The sequence below is a fragment of the Salmo salar genome, chromosome 12 (assembly GCF_965601325.2).
Source record: "Salmo salar chromosome 12, fSalSal1, whole genome shotgun sequence".
Classification (NCBI taxonomy): Eukaryota; Metazoa; Chordata; class Actinopteri; order Salmoniformes; family Salmonidae; genus Salmo; species Salmo salar.
The window spans coordinates 30,973,526-30,994,071 of NC_138302.1; the positions used below are offsets into that span (position 1 = coordinate 30,973,526).

At 47.6% G+C, this 20,546-nt stretch overlaps 1 protein-coding gene and 1 long non-coding RNA gene across 3 annotated transcripts in view; one reads left to right on the plus strand and one right to left on the minus strand.

The window, feature by feature from the left end:
* LOC106564658 (rhomboid-related protein 3-like) overlaps positions 1-17,534 on the minus strand; it is a 42,160-nt gene extending 24,626 nt beyond the window's left edge. The window contains exons 1-2 of one of the 2 annotated variants that reach the window (XM_082958836.1): positions 16,539-17,534; positions 15,953-15,976 (exon numbers count right to left, since the gene is read on the minus strand). In XM_082958836.1, coding sequence (XP_082814962.1) covers positions 15,953-15,976; positions 16,539-16,658 — 144 coding nt within the window. In that variant the 5' untranslated portion in view covers positions 16,659-17,534. The remainder of the gene's footprint in view (positions 1-15,952; positions 15,977-16,538) is intronic. The other variant, XM_082958837.1, reaches the window with a different exon arrangement.
* An 85-nt stretch (positions 17,535-17,619) lies between these two features.
* Positions 17,620-20,546, plus strand: LOC106564660 (uncharacterized). Its single transcript, XR_006757945.2, has 4 exons — positions 17,620-17,748; positions 19,179-19,265; positions 19,810-19,915; positions 20,102-20,546. It is a non-coding gene; the product is annotated as an uncharacterized LOC106564660 (long non-coding RNA).

Genomic DNA, 20,546 nt, shown 5'->3' on the forward strand with positions numbered 1-20,546 from the left:
CTAATGGCTTGGGGGTAGAAGCTGTTGAGGAGCCTTTTGGTCCTAGACTTGGCGCTCCGGTACCACTTGCCGTGCGTTAGCAGAGAAAACAGTGGCCTTATGGCCTTTCCTCTGACACCTGACTGGGCCGTACGCACTACCCTCTGTAGCCCCTTACGGTCAGATGCCGAGCAGTTGCCATACCAGGCGGTGATGCAACCGGTCAGGATGCTCTCAATGGTGCAGCTGTAAAACCTTTTGAGGATCTGGGGACCCATGCCAAATCTTTTCAGTCTCCTGAGGGAGAAAAGGTTTTGTCGTGCCCTCTTCACAACTGTCTTGGTATGTTTGGACCATGATAGTTTTGTTGGTGATGTGGACACCAAGGAACTTGAAACTCTCGACCCGCTCCACTACAGCCCCGTTGATGTTAATGGGGTCCTGTTCGGCCCGACTTTACCTGTAGTCCACGACAAGCTCCTTTGTCTTGCTCACATTGAGGGAGAGGTTGTTGTCCTGGCACCACACTGCCAGTTCTCTGACCACCTCCCTATAGGCAGTCTTATCGTTGTCGGTGATCAGCAAACTTAATGATGGTGTTGTAGTTGTGTTTGGCCACGTAGTCATGGGTGAACAGGGAATACAAGAGGGGACTAAGTACACACCCCTGAGGGGCCCACGTGTTAAGGATCAGCGTGGCAGACGTGTTGTTGCCTATTCTTACCACCTGGGGGCGGCCCTACAGGAAGTCCAGGATCCAGTTGCAGAGGGAGGTGTTTAGTCCCAGAGTCCTTAGCTTAGTGATGAGCTTCGTGTGCACTATGGTGTTGAACGCTGAGCTGTAGTCAATGAACAGCAATCTCACATAGGTGTTCCTTTTGTCCAGGTGAGAAAGAGCAGTGTGGAGTCACCATCACACTGAAGCTGTGAATACTAAGCAAAACCTGTTGGTGGCCAGTTCACATCAGTGATGCGACATGTAGAGACAGAGAGAGAGAGACAGAGACAGAGACAGAGACAGAGACAGAGAGAGAGAGAGAGAGAGAGAGAGAGAGAGAAAGATAGAGATGGAGTCAGAGAGATGTAAGAGGAGACGGCCCGGCGGTCCAAGTGAAAGCTAAGCACTGTCTGTCGATCACCTTGGGCATGTGCTGAGCCGATGAGGTAACCATGACGATGACAAAACAAGAGGGGGGACCGAGAGGGCTTCCCAGAATAACAGACCTGAGATCTCCACAATGCTCCAATACTTTGCAAAGAATTCGAAAGAGAGAAAAGTAAATTCTGTTATCAGTTGCCACTTTTCTTTTTCCACCAAGATGAATGAACTGCTTATCAAGCGGAGGTAAAGATATTCAGACAGCAACTCTTGGTAGGACAATGGAAGTTCAGTTAGAGGATAGAAATAAACATGATTAAGTATAGAATACGTTATTCTATTCTAAAAACCACGGTGTACTTTTACCATTAACTTCTCATGCTATATCTTTAGCTCCCCAGCAGATGAATCTGCTTCCCAAATTGCACCCTATGCTCTACTTTTGACCAGGGTCCATTGGTAGTTGTGCACTATGTAGGGAAAAGGGTGCCATTTGATAATTGTTTCTTCGCTCCCATATGAAGAGTGTGGAGCTAGGGGACTGAAAAACAACATTATTGGTTGCAGTAAGAAAACGGATCTCTGCAATCATCACATAGGCTACAATGTAAGATGGCGCCGGAGGGTAGGGCTGACGTCTTATCGGCTCTTAACCACCCATGCTATTTTGTTTGTCTTTTCGCGTTGTTTGTAACTTGTTTTGTACATAATGTTGCTGCTACTGTCTCTTATGACCGAAAAGAGCTTCTGGACATCAGAACTGGGATTACTCACCTCAAGTTGGACGAGGAGTACTTCTTCAATGAGTCGGACTCAAGGGATATACTACGGACGCCCGACCAGGCCCAGATCCCCGTGATTCGCTGGAAAACAATTCTAGACCAGCTTTACTCTACACACAGAGACGCATACAAAGCTCTCCCTCACCCACCATTTGGCAAATCTGACCATAACTCTATCCTCCTGATTCCCGCTTACAAGCTAAAATTTAAGCAGGAAGCACCAGTGACTCGGTCTATAAAAAAGTGGTCAGATGAAGCAGATGCTAAACTACAGGACTGTTTTGCTTGCACAGACTGGAATTTGTTCCGGTATTCTTCCGATGGCATTGAGGAGTACACCCCATCAGTCACTGGCTTTATAAATAAGTGCAACGAGGACGTCATCATGGATTACAGGCAGCATCCGCACTGAGCTAAAGGCTAAAGCTTCCGCTTTCAAGGAGCGGGACACTTATAAGAAATCCTGCTATGCCCTCTGACGAACCATCAAACAGGCAAAGCGTCAATACAGGAATAAGATCGAATCGTACTACACCGGCTCCAACGCTCGTTGGATGTGGAGGGGTTGCAACCTATTACAAACTACAGAGGGAAGCAAAGCCGAGAGCTGCCCAGTGACACGAGCCTACCAAGCGAGCTAAATTATTTCTATGCTCGCTTCGCTTATTTCTATGCTCGCTTTCTATGCTCGCTTCGACACTGAAACATGCATGACAGCATCAGCTGTTCCGGACGACTGTGTGATCATACTCTCCACAGACCTTTAAACAGGTGAACATTCACAAGGTTGCTGGGCCAGATGGATTACCAGGACGTGTATTCCGATCATGCACTGACCAACTGGCAAACGTCTTCACTGACATTTTCAACCTCTCCCTGTCTGAGTCTGTAATACCAACATGTTTCAAGCAGACCACCATTGTCCCTGTGCCCAAGACCACTAAGATAACCTAAATGACTACCAACCCGTAGCACTCATGTCTGTAACCATGAAATGCTTTGAAAGGCTGGTCATGGCTTACATCACACCATTATCCCAGAAACCCTATCCAATTTGCATATAGACCCAGCAGATCCACATATGATGCAATCTCTATTGCACTCCACACTGCCCATTCTCACCTGGACAAAAGGAACACCTATGTGAGAATGCTATTCATTGACTACAGCTCAGTGTTCAACACCATAGTGCCCTCAAAGCTCATCACTAAGCTAAGGACCCTGGGACTAAACACCTCCCTCTGCAATCTGGACCCTAGACTTCCTGACGGGCCGCCCCCAGGTGGTAAGGGTAGGTAACAACACATCCGCCACACTGATCCTCAACACGGGGGCCCCTCAGGGGTGCGTGCTCAGTCCCCTCCTGTACTCCCTGTTCACTAATGTCTGCACTGCCAGGCACGATTCCAACACCATCATTAAGTTTGCTGATGGCACAACAGTGGTAGGCCTAATCACCGACAACGACGAGAAAGCCAGAGACCTGACCGTGTAGTGCAAAGACAACAACCACTCCCTTAATGTGATCAAGACAAAGGAGATGATTGTGGACTACAGGAAAAGGAGGACCGAGCATGCCCCCATTCTCATTGACAGGGCTGTAGTGGAGCAGGTTGAGCGCTTCAAGTTCCTTGGCGTCCGCATCACCAACAAACTAACATGTACTAAGCACACCAAGACAGTCGTGAAGAGGGCACAACAAAACCTATTCCCCCTCAAGAGACTGAAAAGATTTGGCACGGGTCCCCAGATCCTCAAAAGGTTTTACAGCTGCACCATCGAGAGCATCCTGACCGGTTGCATCACTGCCTGGAATGGCAACTGCTCGGCCTCCGACCGCAAGGCACCACAGAGGGTAGTGCGTACGGCCCAGTACATCACCGGGGCCAAGCTTCCTGCCATCCAGGACCTCTATACCAGGCGGTGTCAGAGGAAGGCCCTAAAAACGGTCAAAGACTCCAGCTACCCCAGTCATAGACTGTTCTCTCTGCTACGACACGGCAAGCGGTACCGGAGCGCCAAGTCTAGGTCCAAGAAGCTTCTAAACAGCTTCTACCCCCAAGCCATAAGACTCCTGAACAGCTAATCAAATGGCTACCCAGACTATTTACATTGCCCCCCCCCCATGCTGCTGCTACTCTCTGTTATTATCTATGCATAGCCACTTTAATAACTTTACCTATATGTACATAATTACCTCAATTACCTCGACACCGGTGCCCCTGCACATTTGCACATTGACTCTGTACCTGTACCCCCTGTATATAGCCTTGCTATTGTTATTGTCTTACTTTTTTAGTTTTTTCTTAAAACTGCCTTGTTGGTTAAGGGCTTTTAAGTAAGCATTTCACTGTAAAGTCTACACCTGTTGTATTCGGCACGTGTGACAAATAAAATGTGATTTGATGTGTCAGCCAAAGCAGGAAATAGTGCTACTGAGGTAGAATACGGAAGATACAGACCAAGTATGAATCTCAGACTAGGAGTGCTGAAAAATGGTCAGTTTAGCCTTTTAGTTTGGGTTTGTGAGTGGGAAGAAAAGGTTTGTGAGTGGAAGGAAAAGTTGCTGCAGGAAACGCCAACAAGCTTTGAATTTCCAGGCCCTCGCTTTATTTCATCTAAACCGCAAGCTGTCCTCACTTCAACACTAGTGTAATGTCTAGGGAGACAATACACACAGCTAGACGGTGAGGTGTTTTAAAGGGGACTGCTAAAATGCCCTGGTGAACACAAGGGAAGTATTCAGTTACACTGGTTTGAGGTTTAAATTAAAAGCACACTGTTAATTGTTGCAGTGTCAACAGTCCACCTGAAGGGCTTCAGTGTTGAACCAGTAGGGTTTGTGGGGCAGGAATGTGTCACAGAGACAGACGTGTGTGTGTGTGTGTGTGTGTGTGTGTGTGTGTGTGTGTGTGTGTGTGTGTGTGTGTGGTGTGTGTGTGTGTGTGTGTGTATGAGCGCTGATTCACTAGACCAGTGGTCGCCAAGGCATTCCTAGTTGATCACCAAACATTTCTGTAAAAAAAAACAACGATAAAGCCTTGCCAAAGACAGTACAGTATGAAGATAGGATAAAACTGCTTCTCCAATAGAAATCCCGATCACACTTGTAGGCTAGCTAAGCTCATGTGCAGAAACACGTCGTTGGGTCTAATGGTCGTCTCGCGCCAAACTGCACATCTGCAGGCCATCAAATCAAAGGCACTCCTTCAATATAAAGTAGTTGTTAATTATATACTTTTTGAACCCTTTTTCTCCACAAATTTCGTGATATCCAATTGGTAGTTACAGTCTTGTCACATCGTTGCAACTCCCCTATGGACTCGGGAGAGGTGAAGGTCGAGAGCAATGCGTCCTCCGAAACCCGAACCTCCTTAGCCACACTGCTTCTTGACACACTGCCCTCTTAACCCGGAGGCCAGACGCACCAATGTGTCGGAGGAAATACCGTCCAACTGGCGACCGTGTCATCATGCACGCGCCCGGCCCGCCACAGGAGTCGCTAGAGCGCAATGGGACAAGGACTTCCCGGCCGGCAAAACCCTCCCCTAACCCAGACGACGCTGGGTCAATTGTGCGCCACGTCATGGTCTCCCGGTCGCGGCCAGCTGCGACACAGCCCGGGCTCGAACCCGGATCTGTAGTGACGCCTCTAGTGACCGCTGCACCACTCGGGAGGCCCTAAGTTGTTTTTCACAAAAATAAAAAGGTGTCAGTTTGTCACTTTCACGAAGTTGGAGCAATACCATGTTTCAAAGACATTGACTTGAATCTAGGTTGAGCCTTTCTTTAGATAATGAAAAATTAACAACTAAGAATTTTTCACTTCTCTCATTGACTTCTCAAACCTTAAACCCCGGCCTGGTCTGCTTAGTCTACTTTCCAAACAGTCTCGCAATGCTGCGTCTCTGAGTTTAGAAACTCTGTGGCCTTTCGTTCCTATATATTTTTTATTATATAGAGTCGCGCTGTTGGCAGTAGCTGCACTTGTTTCAGCAGCCTTAGCACCGAGATGGCAAAGTGTTTCCATTTTGAACCATTTCATATGTCTGAAGGTAGAACTCCGCCTACCCAGCAGGCCCAGAGAGCAAATCACGCACACTTATAGGCCTACCTCTGGCCAATCAGATAGCTCAGATCACCGTGTCTGCAGTTTCTTCGAGCCATAGACTAAAAAGAAGCCTCAAGCACACAGCAAAGTTGATAATATGAGAGTTCTAAACTTTTACAACCATGACTAGAGAGAGACTCAACGAATACAGCAAAGAGCTGCTGTTTTTATGAGTATGTTCATGTTTAAGTTGTTATTCAGTACTGTCAACACTTTGTTCAACACTTTTATAAGCCATGAAATGCACGTTCTCCCTACTTCCACTAGCGCTACAACCAGCACTGCAGCTGCAATGAATGAGTAGCAAAGTGTTTCGATAAGCTTGCGTTGTTATTATTAGCAGCTTCCTGCTTGTCTTTTTTAATATCGATGAATATTTCACTTTCTCTGGTCATCGGAGTAACAACGTGAATTGGTGCATGATGCAGAAATAATGCAGTGCGACTTGAGTTCTACCATCAACGGAAGACTGTGTTCCCAGAGGGGAGGGAGAGCGGAGGGACGGTAAGTTGGGTAAGAGGCAGCCTCACCACTGCACCCTTCCTCTCCTCAGACTACCCATCAGATGCTGGTCGTCAGTCCAGTAAAAAAATATGGAAATTATTATGCTCACTCAGCTGTACCTCACAAGTATGTAAGAACCGATACTGCAGTAGAGAAGCAGGTACGGAGAGTGAACATTTAATATAGCACAGACATGGAACAGGACAGGAACAGCATCAGAACCGGGTAACAAAATGACAAGCAACAATTAATGCTGAAGCGGGGAACAAAGCTGGGGAACAGACATATATAGGGGAGGTAATGACACAGGTGATTGAGTCCAGGTGAGTGCAATGAATCGCTGATGCGCGTGACAAGGGAAACAGGTGTGCGTAATGAGTGAGTAGTGCTGGGCAGCCTGGTGCCCTCGAGAGCCAGAGAGGGAGAGCGGGAGCAGGTGTGACAAAGTAAAACAATAAATGATATATTTCCAGTGTGATTATATACCTAAAATGTTGCAATATAATGTCTATATTGCCTGAGAAGAACAACATTGGCAGGGCAATTCAAGCATAGTCAATATGCAGTGGTAATGTATTGGGTCTACAGCCAACTACAAACCTCATTGCTACAGAATGGATTTTAATAGGTTCATGTTGCACAGGCTTAAGTTTTTTAAGTTGTGTTTAAAACAAAATCTGAGTGGTAGATCTCGGCTTGCATTTTGACTCAGTGATCTTGACGGCCTCCCGAGTGGCGCAGTGGTCTAAGGCACTGCATCGCAGTGCTAGCTGTGCCACTAGAGATTCTGGGTTTGAGTCCAGGGTCTGACGCAGCCGGCCGCGACCGGGAGACCCATGGGGTGGAGCCCAATTGGCCCAGCGTCGTCCGGGTTATGGGAGGGTTTGGCCGGCAGGGATGTACTTGTCCCATCGCGCACTAGCGACTCCTGTGGAGGGCTGGGGGCAGTGCACGCTGACATGGTCGCCAGGTGTGCGGTGTTTCCTCCGACACATTGGTGCTGCTGGCTTCCGTGTTAAGTGGGCATTGTGTCAAGAAGCAGTGCGGCTTCGTTGGGTTGAGTTTCGGATGACGAACGGCTCTCGACCTTTGTCTCTCCCGAGTCCATACGGGAGTTACAGCGATGAGACAAGACTGTAACTACCAATTGGATAACACGAAGAGAAAAGGGGGTCAAAATGTTTTAGCTTAAGTGATCTTGACTCAGAAAAGATTGGTTACCACCGCACTAGACCTTTTGTCTCACCTAAACCCCAGTATAACTGGTCCAGAACCCTGATACACACACTCACAAACACACACATTCACAAGAAACACACACAAACCCAACGAGTAAAACGTAGAAACTCCAACAAACACAAAGACCACGGAAAGACTTTGGCACAAAAGACATGAAACCCACACATACTGCAGGCCCCCAGGCGTTTAGAGCAGAGTGGTGGGTCCCTGCCAGGAGAGGACTCTCCCAGTATAGTATCCCCTGTAACCACAACCTGTGGGAAGGTATCACAGTTTCAGACATAAGGAATGAATGGATCTTAGTGTCTTTGATCCCAATAGATCTGAGTGACAAGCTGAAATAGGAGCCGTTTAGCACCTGCGCCCGCTCCCAAGTTCGGGAAGTCTTGATCGGTATGTCAAGGGTTTCTGTGGAAACAGGGGAATTCACAAAAATATTGCAGACATTGCAGGGTAGGTTCTGCTACTGTACTCAACTTATGGCCTAGACTGGGAGCTATGAGTGACATGTAACTTGCTCCCACAGTCAGAGAGAAATTCAAAAGATGAACTTTCACTGAGCGTAAAAAGGGAATGATATACTGAGTATAATAACATGTTAATAAAAACTCAGAGGATGTCACTAACAGGATGTCACCCCATCAGACCCCTGCAGTAAACCTACTGACGTGTGTAAACGTTCTCAAGCGACGGTGAACTTAAGAGAGCCTGTAAGTGGATGATGGGTACTCTCCTCTCCTCAGCAATGTTATCCACTTCACTGTAGAAACTGAAGCCAAATCGGCCGAAAAACTAAACAGGGGGAGAGAGAGAGAGAGAGAGAGAGAGAGACAGGGGGGAGAGGAGAGGGAAAGAGAGATGACACAGGGTCTCTGCACTGACAGCTGGCGTATCCCTACATCCACACAGTCACACACAGAGTCAAACACTCTCCCCAGAGTACCACTCACTGGCATCGATTCCACCCCGCTGACCCCCTCTAACGGATTTAACATATCGAAGACAAACTTAGGGACATACTGTAGGTACACACAGTCACACACACATACACAAATAAATACACATTAAACAAACATATGCTGTACACACACACACACGGGACCACTCTGCGCCATGTGTGTAGAGCACATAGCATTGAACCATCAAAAGATACACGTTCATTTTGTGCTGCCATATTTCATCTCTCCATGTGTACACACTGCAGACTGCAGCCAGTTATGCCTGAAGCAGCAGCAAATCTTTCTGTCTATCGACAGATCGACAGGCAGGGGAGGGGCTATTTATAGCGCAACATTAAAACAGCTGCTCATAACTTACTGACTGGAACTCCCTTTCATTAGGGAAATAAGGAAATGTATTTAAAGCATAAAAAAAGCATAGAGATTATAGCCTACATATAGAGCTATACATATAGACTAATCTATCTCTATGATGAAAACCTCAATATTGAGAGAACATTGGTTTAGGAGGTATGGGAAACCAGCATCAACACATACAACACAAGTTGGCGGAGCTAACAGGAAGTAAACACCTAAATGCTGAGAGTAATGGGATGAGAGAGGACGTATGGCAACCCTACAATCAGACCAGGGACACCATTTTGGCTCAAACCCAATTAGTACCAGTTACCTGGACTGTTGACAATCAACCCTCTGAGTCATGACAATGGAGAAGAGAAGAATGACAGGGTTGAGAGGCTGGCAGCTGTACCATGTGGGGACCGAGTGAGTGGCGCTAAACAAAAGATGCCCGAAATGATGACTGCCTGCCTTCCTATTCTGTCAATTGCAGCCACGCTCCACTTCACATGCTCATTGACACATACAACGGCATGAGATAAAGAGCCCAGATTGAGAGGCATGCACACACACACACACACACACACACACTAAGAACAGGTGGGTCCCCACTCCGATCAAAGAGCATTTGACTGGTTCCTGTCCCCAGTTCACTGTAGCGTGTAATGTGACAGGATCCTGGTTAAACTGGATGTGTGTACACCAGTGGAGGCTGCTGAGGGGAGGATGGCTCATAATAATGGCTGGAATAGAGCAAATGGAATGTATTTGATGCCATTCTACTTATTCCGCTCTAGCCATTACCACGAGCCCGTCCTCCCCAATTAAGGTGCCACCAACCTCCTGTGGTGTACACTGTGTGCCCATGTGAAAAAGTCTTAATCCCCATAATTCCCTCTGTTCTGGATGCGTGCCTGTTGGCGTCTTAACAGGCCAGAGGCAGGCAGAGCAGGATTGTGTGTGTACAGTACAGTGGCACATGTCAACACAAAGGATACAGTGTGGGGACGACTGGCCATTGTGGGGACACACAGGGAAGGCAGATGGGGTAATAATGGGATTGGGGCCTGTAGAACAAGTGTTATCGCACAGCACTCCTTCAACACAGGTTTTCTCTGTTACTGGTCAATGGTTCAGTCACAGTCTGTACCATAGAAATATCATCTGTAGATAGGGCTGGGAACCGCTGTATAGATTCTATTTCTTTGGTATGTACTCTGTGACTCAAATAAGATGGTGTTAAGAGCTTTTGTTAAAGTCATTCAAAGGTCAGCCAGAGAGTTGTAACATTAGCAAGCAGGGTATCCTCCATGTGTTCCTTCACCCATGAGTTCCAAACCATTTACATCAGTATACGGACTTATTATTCCTGTCTGGTGCTGACTTCATCTGGGCACTTCCATAGAAAGGTAAGAGGGGGTGACTAATGGAGACATTCCCATCCCAGATAATGACTGAGTGTGTACACAGTTTGGGTTGTACACAGAAATGTGTCAGCGCAACAAGCAAGAAACACAATAAGCTCCTACTCCCTCTCCACCAACCACTAAGGAAACAGAATGAGGTAACGCAACAAATATCCACTATAACATTTGTAATGCACACTGCACTGCCTTACACAGTCATAAAAACAAAAACAAATATCCCTTGGGTCGTCTTTCAAGGAAAAACACCAACTTGTTTGTTTCATTTTTCTGTGAGGGCAAGACACAAATACTCAGACTGTTTCTTCTTGAGTGGTTTCACCATCATCACTAATCAGGCCAGTAGTGTGTGTGTGTGTGTGTGTGTGTGTGTGTGTGTGTGTGTGTGTGTGTGTGTGTGTGTGTGTGTGTGTGTGTGTGTCGTAGTAGTCCCCATTCCCTAGTATGTTTAGAGATCTTAGATAGGTAACACAAATCAGAGCTATCGTAGGTTTATTATCTTATTTCCTGGTTGAAGAGAAAGCACTTTCACTGCAACAAAGTCCTCTCAGGGGACATTGTGGGAACTGAACAGAGCACACAGCACTTTGATTAAAACACCAGCCTGGGAGTCATTTAGGTATGTGTCCCAAATGGCACCCTATTCCCTTTACAGTGCACTACTTTTGACCAGGACCCATAGGATTCTGGTCAAAAGTAGTGCACTACATAGGGAATAGGGTACCATTTGGGACGGAACCTAGAAAGAGGCGTTGGCACATGGGCCAGCTAAACAATCTGGGTGATGTGGACGGACAATTTGTGCTCTCGAGATGACAAAGCAAAGAATTATGGGAAACATTATCCCTGTATCATATTACCTGTGATCAAAATGGTTCCCTATTCCCTAAATAGTGCACAACTTTTGAACACGGCTCTGTTCAAGATTAGTCAACTATATAGGAAATACGGTGGTATATGTGGTACAAACTTTGCCATTTATGAACTAAACATCCAACGAGCAAGGCCTATTCCTCCATTTATGAACTAAACATCCAACGAGCAAGGCCTATTCCTCCATTTATGAACTAAACATCCATCAAGCAAGGCCTAATCCTCCATTTATGAACTAAACATCCATCGAGCAAGGCCTAATCCTCCATTTATGAACTAAACATCCAACGAGCAAGGCCTAATCCTCCATTTATGAACTAAACATCCAACGAGCAAGGCCTATTCCTCCATTTATGAACTAAACATCCATCGAGCAAGGCCTAATCCTCCATTTATGAACTAAACATCCATCGAGCAAGGCCTATTCCTCCATTTATGAACTAAACATCCAACGAGCAAGGCCTATTCCTCCATTTATGAACTAAACATCCATCGAGCAAGGCCTAATCCTCCATTTATGAACTAAACATCCATCGAGCAAGGCCTATTCCTCCATTTATGAACTAAACATCCAACGAGCAAGGCCTATTCCTCCATTTATGAACTAAACATCCATCGAGCAAGGCCTATTCCTCCATTTATGAACTAAACATCCATCGAGCAAGGCCTAATCCTCCATTTATGAACTAAACATCCAACGAGCAAGGCCTATTCCTCCATTTATGAACTAAACATCCAACGAGCAAGGCCTATTCCTCCATTTATGAACTAAACATCCAACGAGCAAGGCCTATTCCTCCATTTATGAACTAAACATCCAACGAGCAAGGCCTATTCCTCCATTTATGAACTAAACATCCATCAAGCAAGGCCTAATCCTCCATTTATGAACTAAACATCCATCGAGCAAGGCCTATTCCTCCATTTATGAACTAAACATCCATCGAGCAAGGCCTATTCCTCCATTTATGAACTAAACATCCATCGAGCAGGGCCTATTCCTCCATTTATGAACTAAACATCCAACGAGCAAGGCCTATTTGTCACGCCCTGACCATAGAGAGCCCTTGTTTCTCTATGGTGTAGTAGGTCAGGGCATGACGAGGGTGTGTTCTAGTTTAACATTTCTATGTTGGTGTTTTGGTTTGGTTCCCAATTAGAGGCAGCTGGTAATCGTTGCCTCTAATTGGGGATCATATTTAAGTAGCTATTTTTCCCACCTGTGTTTGTGGGATATTGTTTTGTGTTTGTGCATGTACACCACGTAGTCATGTTTCGTTGTTCGTTTATTGATTTATTTGCTTTATCTTAAAGTTTCACTTTGTAATAAATATGTGGAACTCAACATCCACAGCGCCTTGGTCCCGTTCTTACAACAACCGTGACAGAATATCCCACCAAAAGAGGACTAAGCAGCATATCCACGAGGTAAAGGATTGTTGGACATGGGAAGAAGTGATGGGTGGATGCGGCCACAGAAAGCCCAAGGAAAACCCCAAGATTTTTTTTTGGGGGGGGTGGGCACAAGGGGTGGCCCGGCTGAGCCGCGGCAAGAGCCAGAGCACATGGAGCAAGTGGTCGGTCGACCCAAGGAGAGAGCCAGAGCCCGCCTGGGAGTCGATGGAGCAATGTGAAGAAAGATATCAGAGAATGATGTTGGCAAAGAGTAGGCTGCAGTGCAGGCGGGCTGAAGATCAGGTCATCAGTCCGGTGCCATCTGTGCCGGCTCCACGCACCAGATCTCCAGTGCGCCTCCCCAGCCTGGTACGTCATGTGCCTGCTCCCTGCACTCGCCCTGAAGAGCCAGAGACCGTCAAGGAGGCAATGGGGAAGTTGGGAGAGAGAGAGATGAGAGAGATGTTGTGCAAGTGTGTTCTGCTCAACAGCCGACCAGAGGAACCGGTTAGCAGTTTGGTGCAACCTGGGCCGGTTCCACGCTTCTGGCCTCCAGTGCGCCTCCCCAGTCCGGTACGTCCTGTGCCTCCTCCTCGCACTCGCCCTGAAGTGCGTGTTCCCAGTCCGGTACATCCTGTGCCGCCACCTCGCACTCGCCCTGAAGTGCGTGTTCCCAGTCCGGTACATCCTGTGCCGCCGCCTCGCACTCGCCCTGAAGTGCGTGTCCCCAGTCCGGTACGTCCTGTGCTTGCTCCCCGCACTCGCCCTGAAGTGCGTGTCACCAGTCCGGTACGTCCTGTGCCTGCTCCCTGCACTCGCCCTGAAGTGCGTGTCACCAGTACGGTGCCACCTGTACCGGCTCCATGCACTAGGCCTCCAGTGCGCATTCACAGTCCAGAGCTTCCGGCGACGGTTCACGGTCCGGAGCTTTTCTCTGCGCCGATGCCCAGTCAAGGCACGGCGTCTAACCCAGCTCCAGGGCCGGAGCCCTTCTCTGCGCCGATGCCCAGTCCAGGCACATCGTCCAGCCCGGCGCCATGGTCGGATCCGGGGTCTTACGGCGACGGTTCACGGTCCGGAGCTTCCGGCGACGGTTCCCGGTTCGGAGCTTCCGGCGACGGTTCCCGGTCCAGAGCTTCCAGGCAAGGCGTCCAGTCCAGCTCCAGGGCAGGAGCCTTCCTCTGCGCCGGTGCCCAGTCCAGGCACGGCATCCAGTCCAGCTCCAGGGCAGGAGCCTTCCTCTGCGCCGGTGCCCAGTCCAGGCACGGTGTCCAGTCCCGCTCCATGGCCGGAGCATTCTTCTGTGCTGGTGCCCAGTCCAGGCACGGCATCCAGTCCAGCTTCATGGCAGGAGCCCTCCTCTGCGCCGGTGTCCAGTCCAGACATGGCATCCAGTCCCGCTCCTAGGCCGGAGCCTTTCTCAGCGCCGGTGCCCAGTCCAGGCACGGCGACCAGCCCAGTTCCAAGGCCGGAGCCTTCCTCTGCACCGGTGCCCAGTCCGGGCGCGGCGTTCAACCCAGCTCCATGGCCAGAGCCTTTCTCTGCACCGATGCCCAGTCTAGGCACGGCGTCCAACCCAGCTCCAGGGCCGGAGCCCTTCTCTGCGCCAATGCCCAGTCCAGGCACATCGTTCAGCCCGGCGCCATGGTCGGATCCGGGGTCTGGGGGGGGGGGGCTACGACCCGCACCGGAGCCGCCACCGACACTAGTCACCCCCCCCAAACCCTCCCATTTGGTTTCAGGTTTTGCGGCCGGAGTCCGCACCTTTGGGGGGGTACTGTCACGCCCTGACCATAGAGAGCCCTTGTTCCCACCTGTGTTTGTGGGATATTGTTTTGTGTTTGTGCATGTACACCACGTAGTCATGTTTCGTTGTTCGTTTATTGATTTATTTGCTTTTGCTTAGTTTCACTTTGTAATAAATATGTAGAACTCAACATCCGCTGCGCCTTGGTCCCGTTCTTACGACAACTGTGACACTTTTCCTCCATTTATGAACTAAACATCCAACGAGTAGGGCCTATTCCTCCGTTTCTGAACGTCCAACTATTCCATTTTTTTTCAGTCATCCAATGGTTGCCAGTAAAAATCCCCATTTCTGATCCACCATCCACTCTATAATTTATCTTCCTTGGTGTCCACTGTGAGGAGCTGAGTGACCCTAAAGGTCAACATTTCCAATGTATGACAAATGGAACGGGTCATTTAAGAGGTGGACGGGGGGGAGGGAATAAAAGAGTGAAAGGGCATTTGTAGCTGCCAGACTGGACAGCAACCCCTTCTATAGGCTATATATGGTTCGCCCCCCGCCTCCCCTCCCATCTAGTCTGAAGGCCACTTGAGAAATTCAAAGCGATGCCGCGCCGCATAAAGGCAGTGGATTGAGAGGCCCGCTCAATGCCTTTCCTCAATGTATACCCACCCCACACACACATAAACACACCAAAGACCCCGACCCCCTTTTCCCGTAATCCCATGAGTCCCTGGCCAGTCCTCCAGAGCCTGAAAGAGCGAGCCTGACACGAGCCTCTGACTTCCCCCCTGTCCCCCTCCCTAACCCCCTTATACTTCCTTTGTCCCCCCCTGAGAGACCAGGAGTGAGTGTGGGGCCCGCGGGCCGGGCTGGGGCAGGCAGGTGTTGAGGCGGCTCCCTGGGATGGAGTGGTGAGAGAGAGGGTGTGCGAGTTGGGGGGGGTCTGGTATTCCGTCTGTCATGCCAACCTGATGGCCTGGGCATAACACACACACACACACACACACACACACACACACACACACACTTGTTTGTCTCTGTGGCCGCTGACATGACAGCCCACAGGCGGAGCAACGGCAACTGTAACCAGGATTATGTATTGCTCTAAATGCATTTGGGAGGGTCGATGTCAGGAGGACTGGAGGAGGGACACACCCAACACAACCTGCTTGCTTCTTTTATCTGGTTCTCCGCCTCCCATTCCTCAGGCATCAAGGGCTCGACTCACCGCCACCGCAGGAATGACAGGAGCTAGACTTTATAATAATGTCAAGGATAGTTGACTTGCTATTCCATGAGTATTGGGCGAAGATGAAGGTCAGCTCATAAGTCACAGTTTTAGTACTAAATACGGTAGCAATAAAGCACATGTTAACATGTAACAAGTTACAAAGTTAGGACAGCAAACAGTTCCTCACATAAAAAGACAGAAGTAGACACCCTTCATGAGTGAGCATGAAACAGAGAGAGTCCGTAACACAACGACTATACATACCTTGTCGAACAGAGATTTCCATTGCTGAGATAGGGAAAGAGGAAAGGAGCGGGGAGGGAAAGATTGAGAAAAGAGGAAAGAAAAGGTTTCAGAGAGAAAGGGGCCATTTAACAGATAGACACACCTGTCATTAAGGAGTGATGTCGGCAGGTAGCCTACAAGAACTTTCCTTCATTCAATAAATCAATATAATTGAACAATTGAAGACATCATCAATTATGTATGGTAGTAGCCATGCTACGCCTGCTCAGTTAGCTGTAATGAACACATATAGTCAATGGATTGTTGACGGTGATGATATAATGACTATGGTCTATGTATGAGTCTAGGAAGCTGTCTGAGAATGGTCGTTGGCATAATAATATTCATAGCTTACAACCATAACACAGTATGATATAATGCTGACATAACATAGGCCATCATTGTAAATAAAAATGTGTTATTATTTGTATTGTCTAGTTAAATAAAAAAGATTCGCTACTGTAGAATAATACACCGTGGGAAAAATGTGCCTTTATTGTGATCTTCTGTGTTAGGATGAAATTGAAAAACGCTGATGACAATATGAATATGGCTCAAGACTTACGTCCTCTGGGGCCACGGGAAGAACATCGATACTCTCCAGCACTTCTATCTCGTCTCCCTCCGCGTTCGCCGCCACTGCTGGAGAGGAATGCACCGGCACGTCCCGAGACGCGTCCGGCATCGTCAGGCTGCGGCTGCCCTTCTCCTCAATGCACTACTGAGCGATTCAATATTAAATCCTTACCGACAAAAACAATATCCTTTCTCTGCTATTTGAGCCACATTACGCACATAATCCATATTTGAGAAATCACCAAGCGAGGTTAATCAACGCAGGTGTCTCAAACACAATTGGGCATCCTTATTCCAACCCTGGTCCTTTGCGGATATTTAGAAAAATATATTTGCCCACAAAATAACATCTATCCTCCGTTTGTTCACAAGCTCATTGAAGAGAAAAGATATGTTTAATAGATCCACGCACAGAACAAAAGTTGGGTGCCGAGTTGGGTGTCCGTGGAGTGCGCATCTGCGTCTCGCCACTCCGAGCGACAGTGTGTGTGTGTGTGTAACAACTGAATTGGGGGTGTGTGGCCACCAAGTCCTTCTCCTATTTCATACGACAGCCCACCTGCACCTCAGTCCAGCTCTCTGTAGACAGACACGGCATTTTTCACTGCCAAAGTACTGAAATCTCATTGGGACGGACGGACAGGCAGGCAACTATCCAAGTTGACAGCAGTGATTGTTCATTCCAATGTGACTCACCTGAAAATGAAATAGAATAGAGGTGTGTGTGGCGATAATGAAAGAAATTGGCTACTCACTTCAATAGTGAATAAGAGAAGACGTCATAGTGTATTACAAGGTAATAGGCATAGTTGAAAAACCCCTCAGCATAAAACAGCATATAATACTACTCAGTCTACTGCGCAAAAACAGCATGGGTAGTCTAAATGTCATGGCAATCCGTCACGGAACACTGACTCCAAAGATGTCTAGTCGACCGTCCAAAAGTTGCGCAAGTGTAAATTCAGGTGCGTCATTGTACCCTCGCAGTTGTTTACAGCGACGCAGCTCGGCCAGCTGCCCAACTCCGCTGTGTCTGTCAGCAGCCTCTAGGAACACACTGACTCCGCTCCCGGAGTTGGATCGGGACCAGCCGGCACTCTGGCACCGTTCAAGCCGATAGGCAGGCAGGCACCTTCGGTTCCGTTGCACTGTCGCATGCGTGCCTCCGGCGCAGAGAAAGATGGATTGTTGGCTGCAAGGTGAGAACACCATCCACACCCACAGAAGGCTTCGAGGAACCCCGGTTCACACCAGCTGGCTCTCACTCTGGTACTTTATCACGTTATGTCATCAGATAGACAGTGCGCGCATGTGACTCAGTGAGTAGACTTGGCTGAAGAGTATCCCAATTCAACACTCTCACAAATGTGGGTGTAGGCTATTAGAAATACACAACATAGCATTCAGACAGTGGAAGTGCCTGATACGGATTTAATTCAGAGGGACAACTCTATCCTGTAATATTTCCATCCAACATTCACTGAAAGGGTGGTGAATTCAATCATGAAGCATAGCACCTACTGATCTACTATGATAGTAAGTCTAGGACACTTATGGTACCAAGTACCAAACACAGTTTTCCTTTCCACCTTCCTTCCTCTCTGTATCTGGGTGATAAGTGGGTTGAAGTTCAGAGGAGGGTAATAAGGGCCTGTAAATTCCAGGTTGTGTTTTAGGGTCATAAACAAACACTCCCCTGCAGGCCTGCAATGACAATCTTCCATTCCAGAGGACCACCTACCCATTATCTATAATCACTTTAAACAAACCACTCATTTAAGATCAACCTGTGTGTTTTGTGTTGTTTGTGTGCACATGCATGTGCTTGTGTGTGTAAGTTGTGTGTGTAAGTTATTTTGTGGCTGTGGGGTGCAGCTGCTTTTGAGTGGGCTGGTAGCACCGTAAAGAGATTGTATCTCTCTCACAAAACTTCCCCATGCGATTCGATAGTATTACCATGGAAACAATATGGCTATAGGTTGTTTTTAACCTTATGGGTCTTGTGACACCTACACAGCACTTTTGGATGAAACTGCAGCCAACAATGTTTTAACAGCGAAATACTATACTACCAACCCTACAGTCCTCAACTGGCCTCAAAACGTTTCCTCCGAGAGAGAGAGCTAAGCTGTTGGGATGCCATCTGCAGTCATCCGTACAATTACCATGTGTGAGATCACAATTAAACTAATCTCATCACCCAGAACCACATCTCAACTACTCTATACATATACTGAATGTGGGGTCTCCATTTCTAATGACTTTTTCTATTACTTTAGCCTAACACTGCTGTGGTTTCCATTCAAACTTCTACTTAGATCATGCTCACTTGAGTATCACCGTCCGATAGCCTTGGCTTAACTAACCCGTGAGCAAAGCATTCCAATCCCCTGCTGGTTGCACATACTGAAATCTATGCAATTTGGCCAGTCAGTTAGAGACACTCGTAATAGGTTACTCATTATGAGTTACAGCGACACTTGGAGACACTCATAGTATCAACATCCCCCACATCACCAGTGACTCAAACCATTGGCCCGCCTGTAGCGCAACTCAACACGGGAGAGGAGGGGAACCGCCAATTTAAATGATCTAACTGGGTGAAGCGTTCCCATGTCAACTTTCACAGGTCAACTGCTGGTGGCGTCAGCTCTGAAAGTAGAACAGGCCACGGAACAGAAGAGAGAGAGAGCAGAGGAACTGAGGCTAACCGCAGGTAAACACCTGCACTGTGAGAGGAAAGCTTATCAACTCTGTCTCAGAATGTTAGTAGCTCGGCCTGCGTAGGTGTTAACTGGTGAAAACAGGTACAAATGACCTGCTAGACACACATGTACTCACTCACACACACTGTTAAGGCTCTGCGTTCCATGTATTTGCGTCGCCCTCACACACAGAGACAGAGAGAGAGAGAGAGAGAGAATTAACAGACCGATCAGTTAGGCCCTAGGGAATAATCTTCATGGCTAAAAAGGCAATTTTATGCAGTCTGATGGGGCTCATTAGAGAGAGACTAGTCACATCTGGTCCCTGAGGGAACCAACTGGGCCCTGAATATTGTTATTAGATAGCCTAGTGGTTAGAGCATAGTACTTATTACATTTAAGTCATTTAGCAGACGCTCTTACAAATTGGTGCATTCACCTTATGATATCCAGTGGAACAACCACTTTACAATAGTGCATCTAAATCTTTTAAGGGGGGGTTAGAAGGATTACTTTATCCTATCCTAGGTATTCCTTAAAGAGGTGGGGTTTCAGGTGTCTCCGGAAGGTGGTGATTGACTCCGCTGTCCTGGCATCGTGAGGGAGCTTGTTCCACCATTATAACCGATAGGTTGCAAGATTGAATCCCCGAGCCGACAAGGTAAATATCTGTCGTTCTGCCCCTGAACAAGGCAGTTAACCCACTGTTCCTAGGCCGTCATTGAAAATAAGAATTTGTTCTTAACCGACTTGCCTAGTTAAATAAAGGTAAAAAAAAACATGGGTGTGTGCCGTCTGTAGACATTGGAATCATTATTTTGATAATACTGCCCCCATGTGTCCACAGGAAGACCTACAGTTACTACGTCACATTACCTCATCCTTCACGTGAACTTCGGGGGCAAGAAGCAGGGGGAATGACATCACTGGCTGCCTCCTTCCCTACCCCTCAGTAGGACCTTCCTTGACCAATGTAGTGAGGACCTGAAATTAAGAGAACATTCAGCAGCATGTTGGCATTACCTCAATACTACAACAAATACTCTGAAGCCAAAATCATACCAATCTCTTCCGCAGTCTGCAGATGACTTGCATTACGTGCTCTGAGGAAGGCACTGTTCCGAAAACATTGGCGATACCCAATAAACCATTGGAAGCATATATATATATTATGCTACTTTCTTTATTTAAAATGTACCTCTCCATTTGTCAGCACCTCGGACTATTTGGGTGTGCATTAACTGCTGCTTTTTATTTTAAAAAATGACCCCAAATGCAATAAAACATTCTTG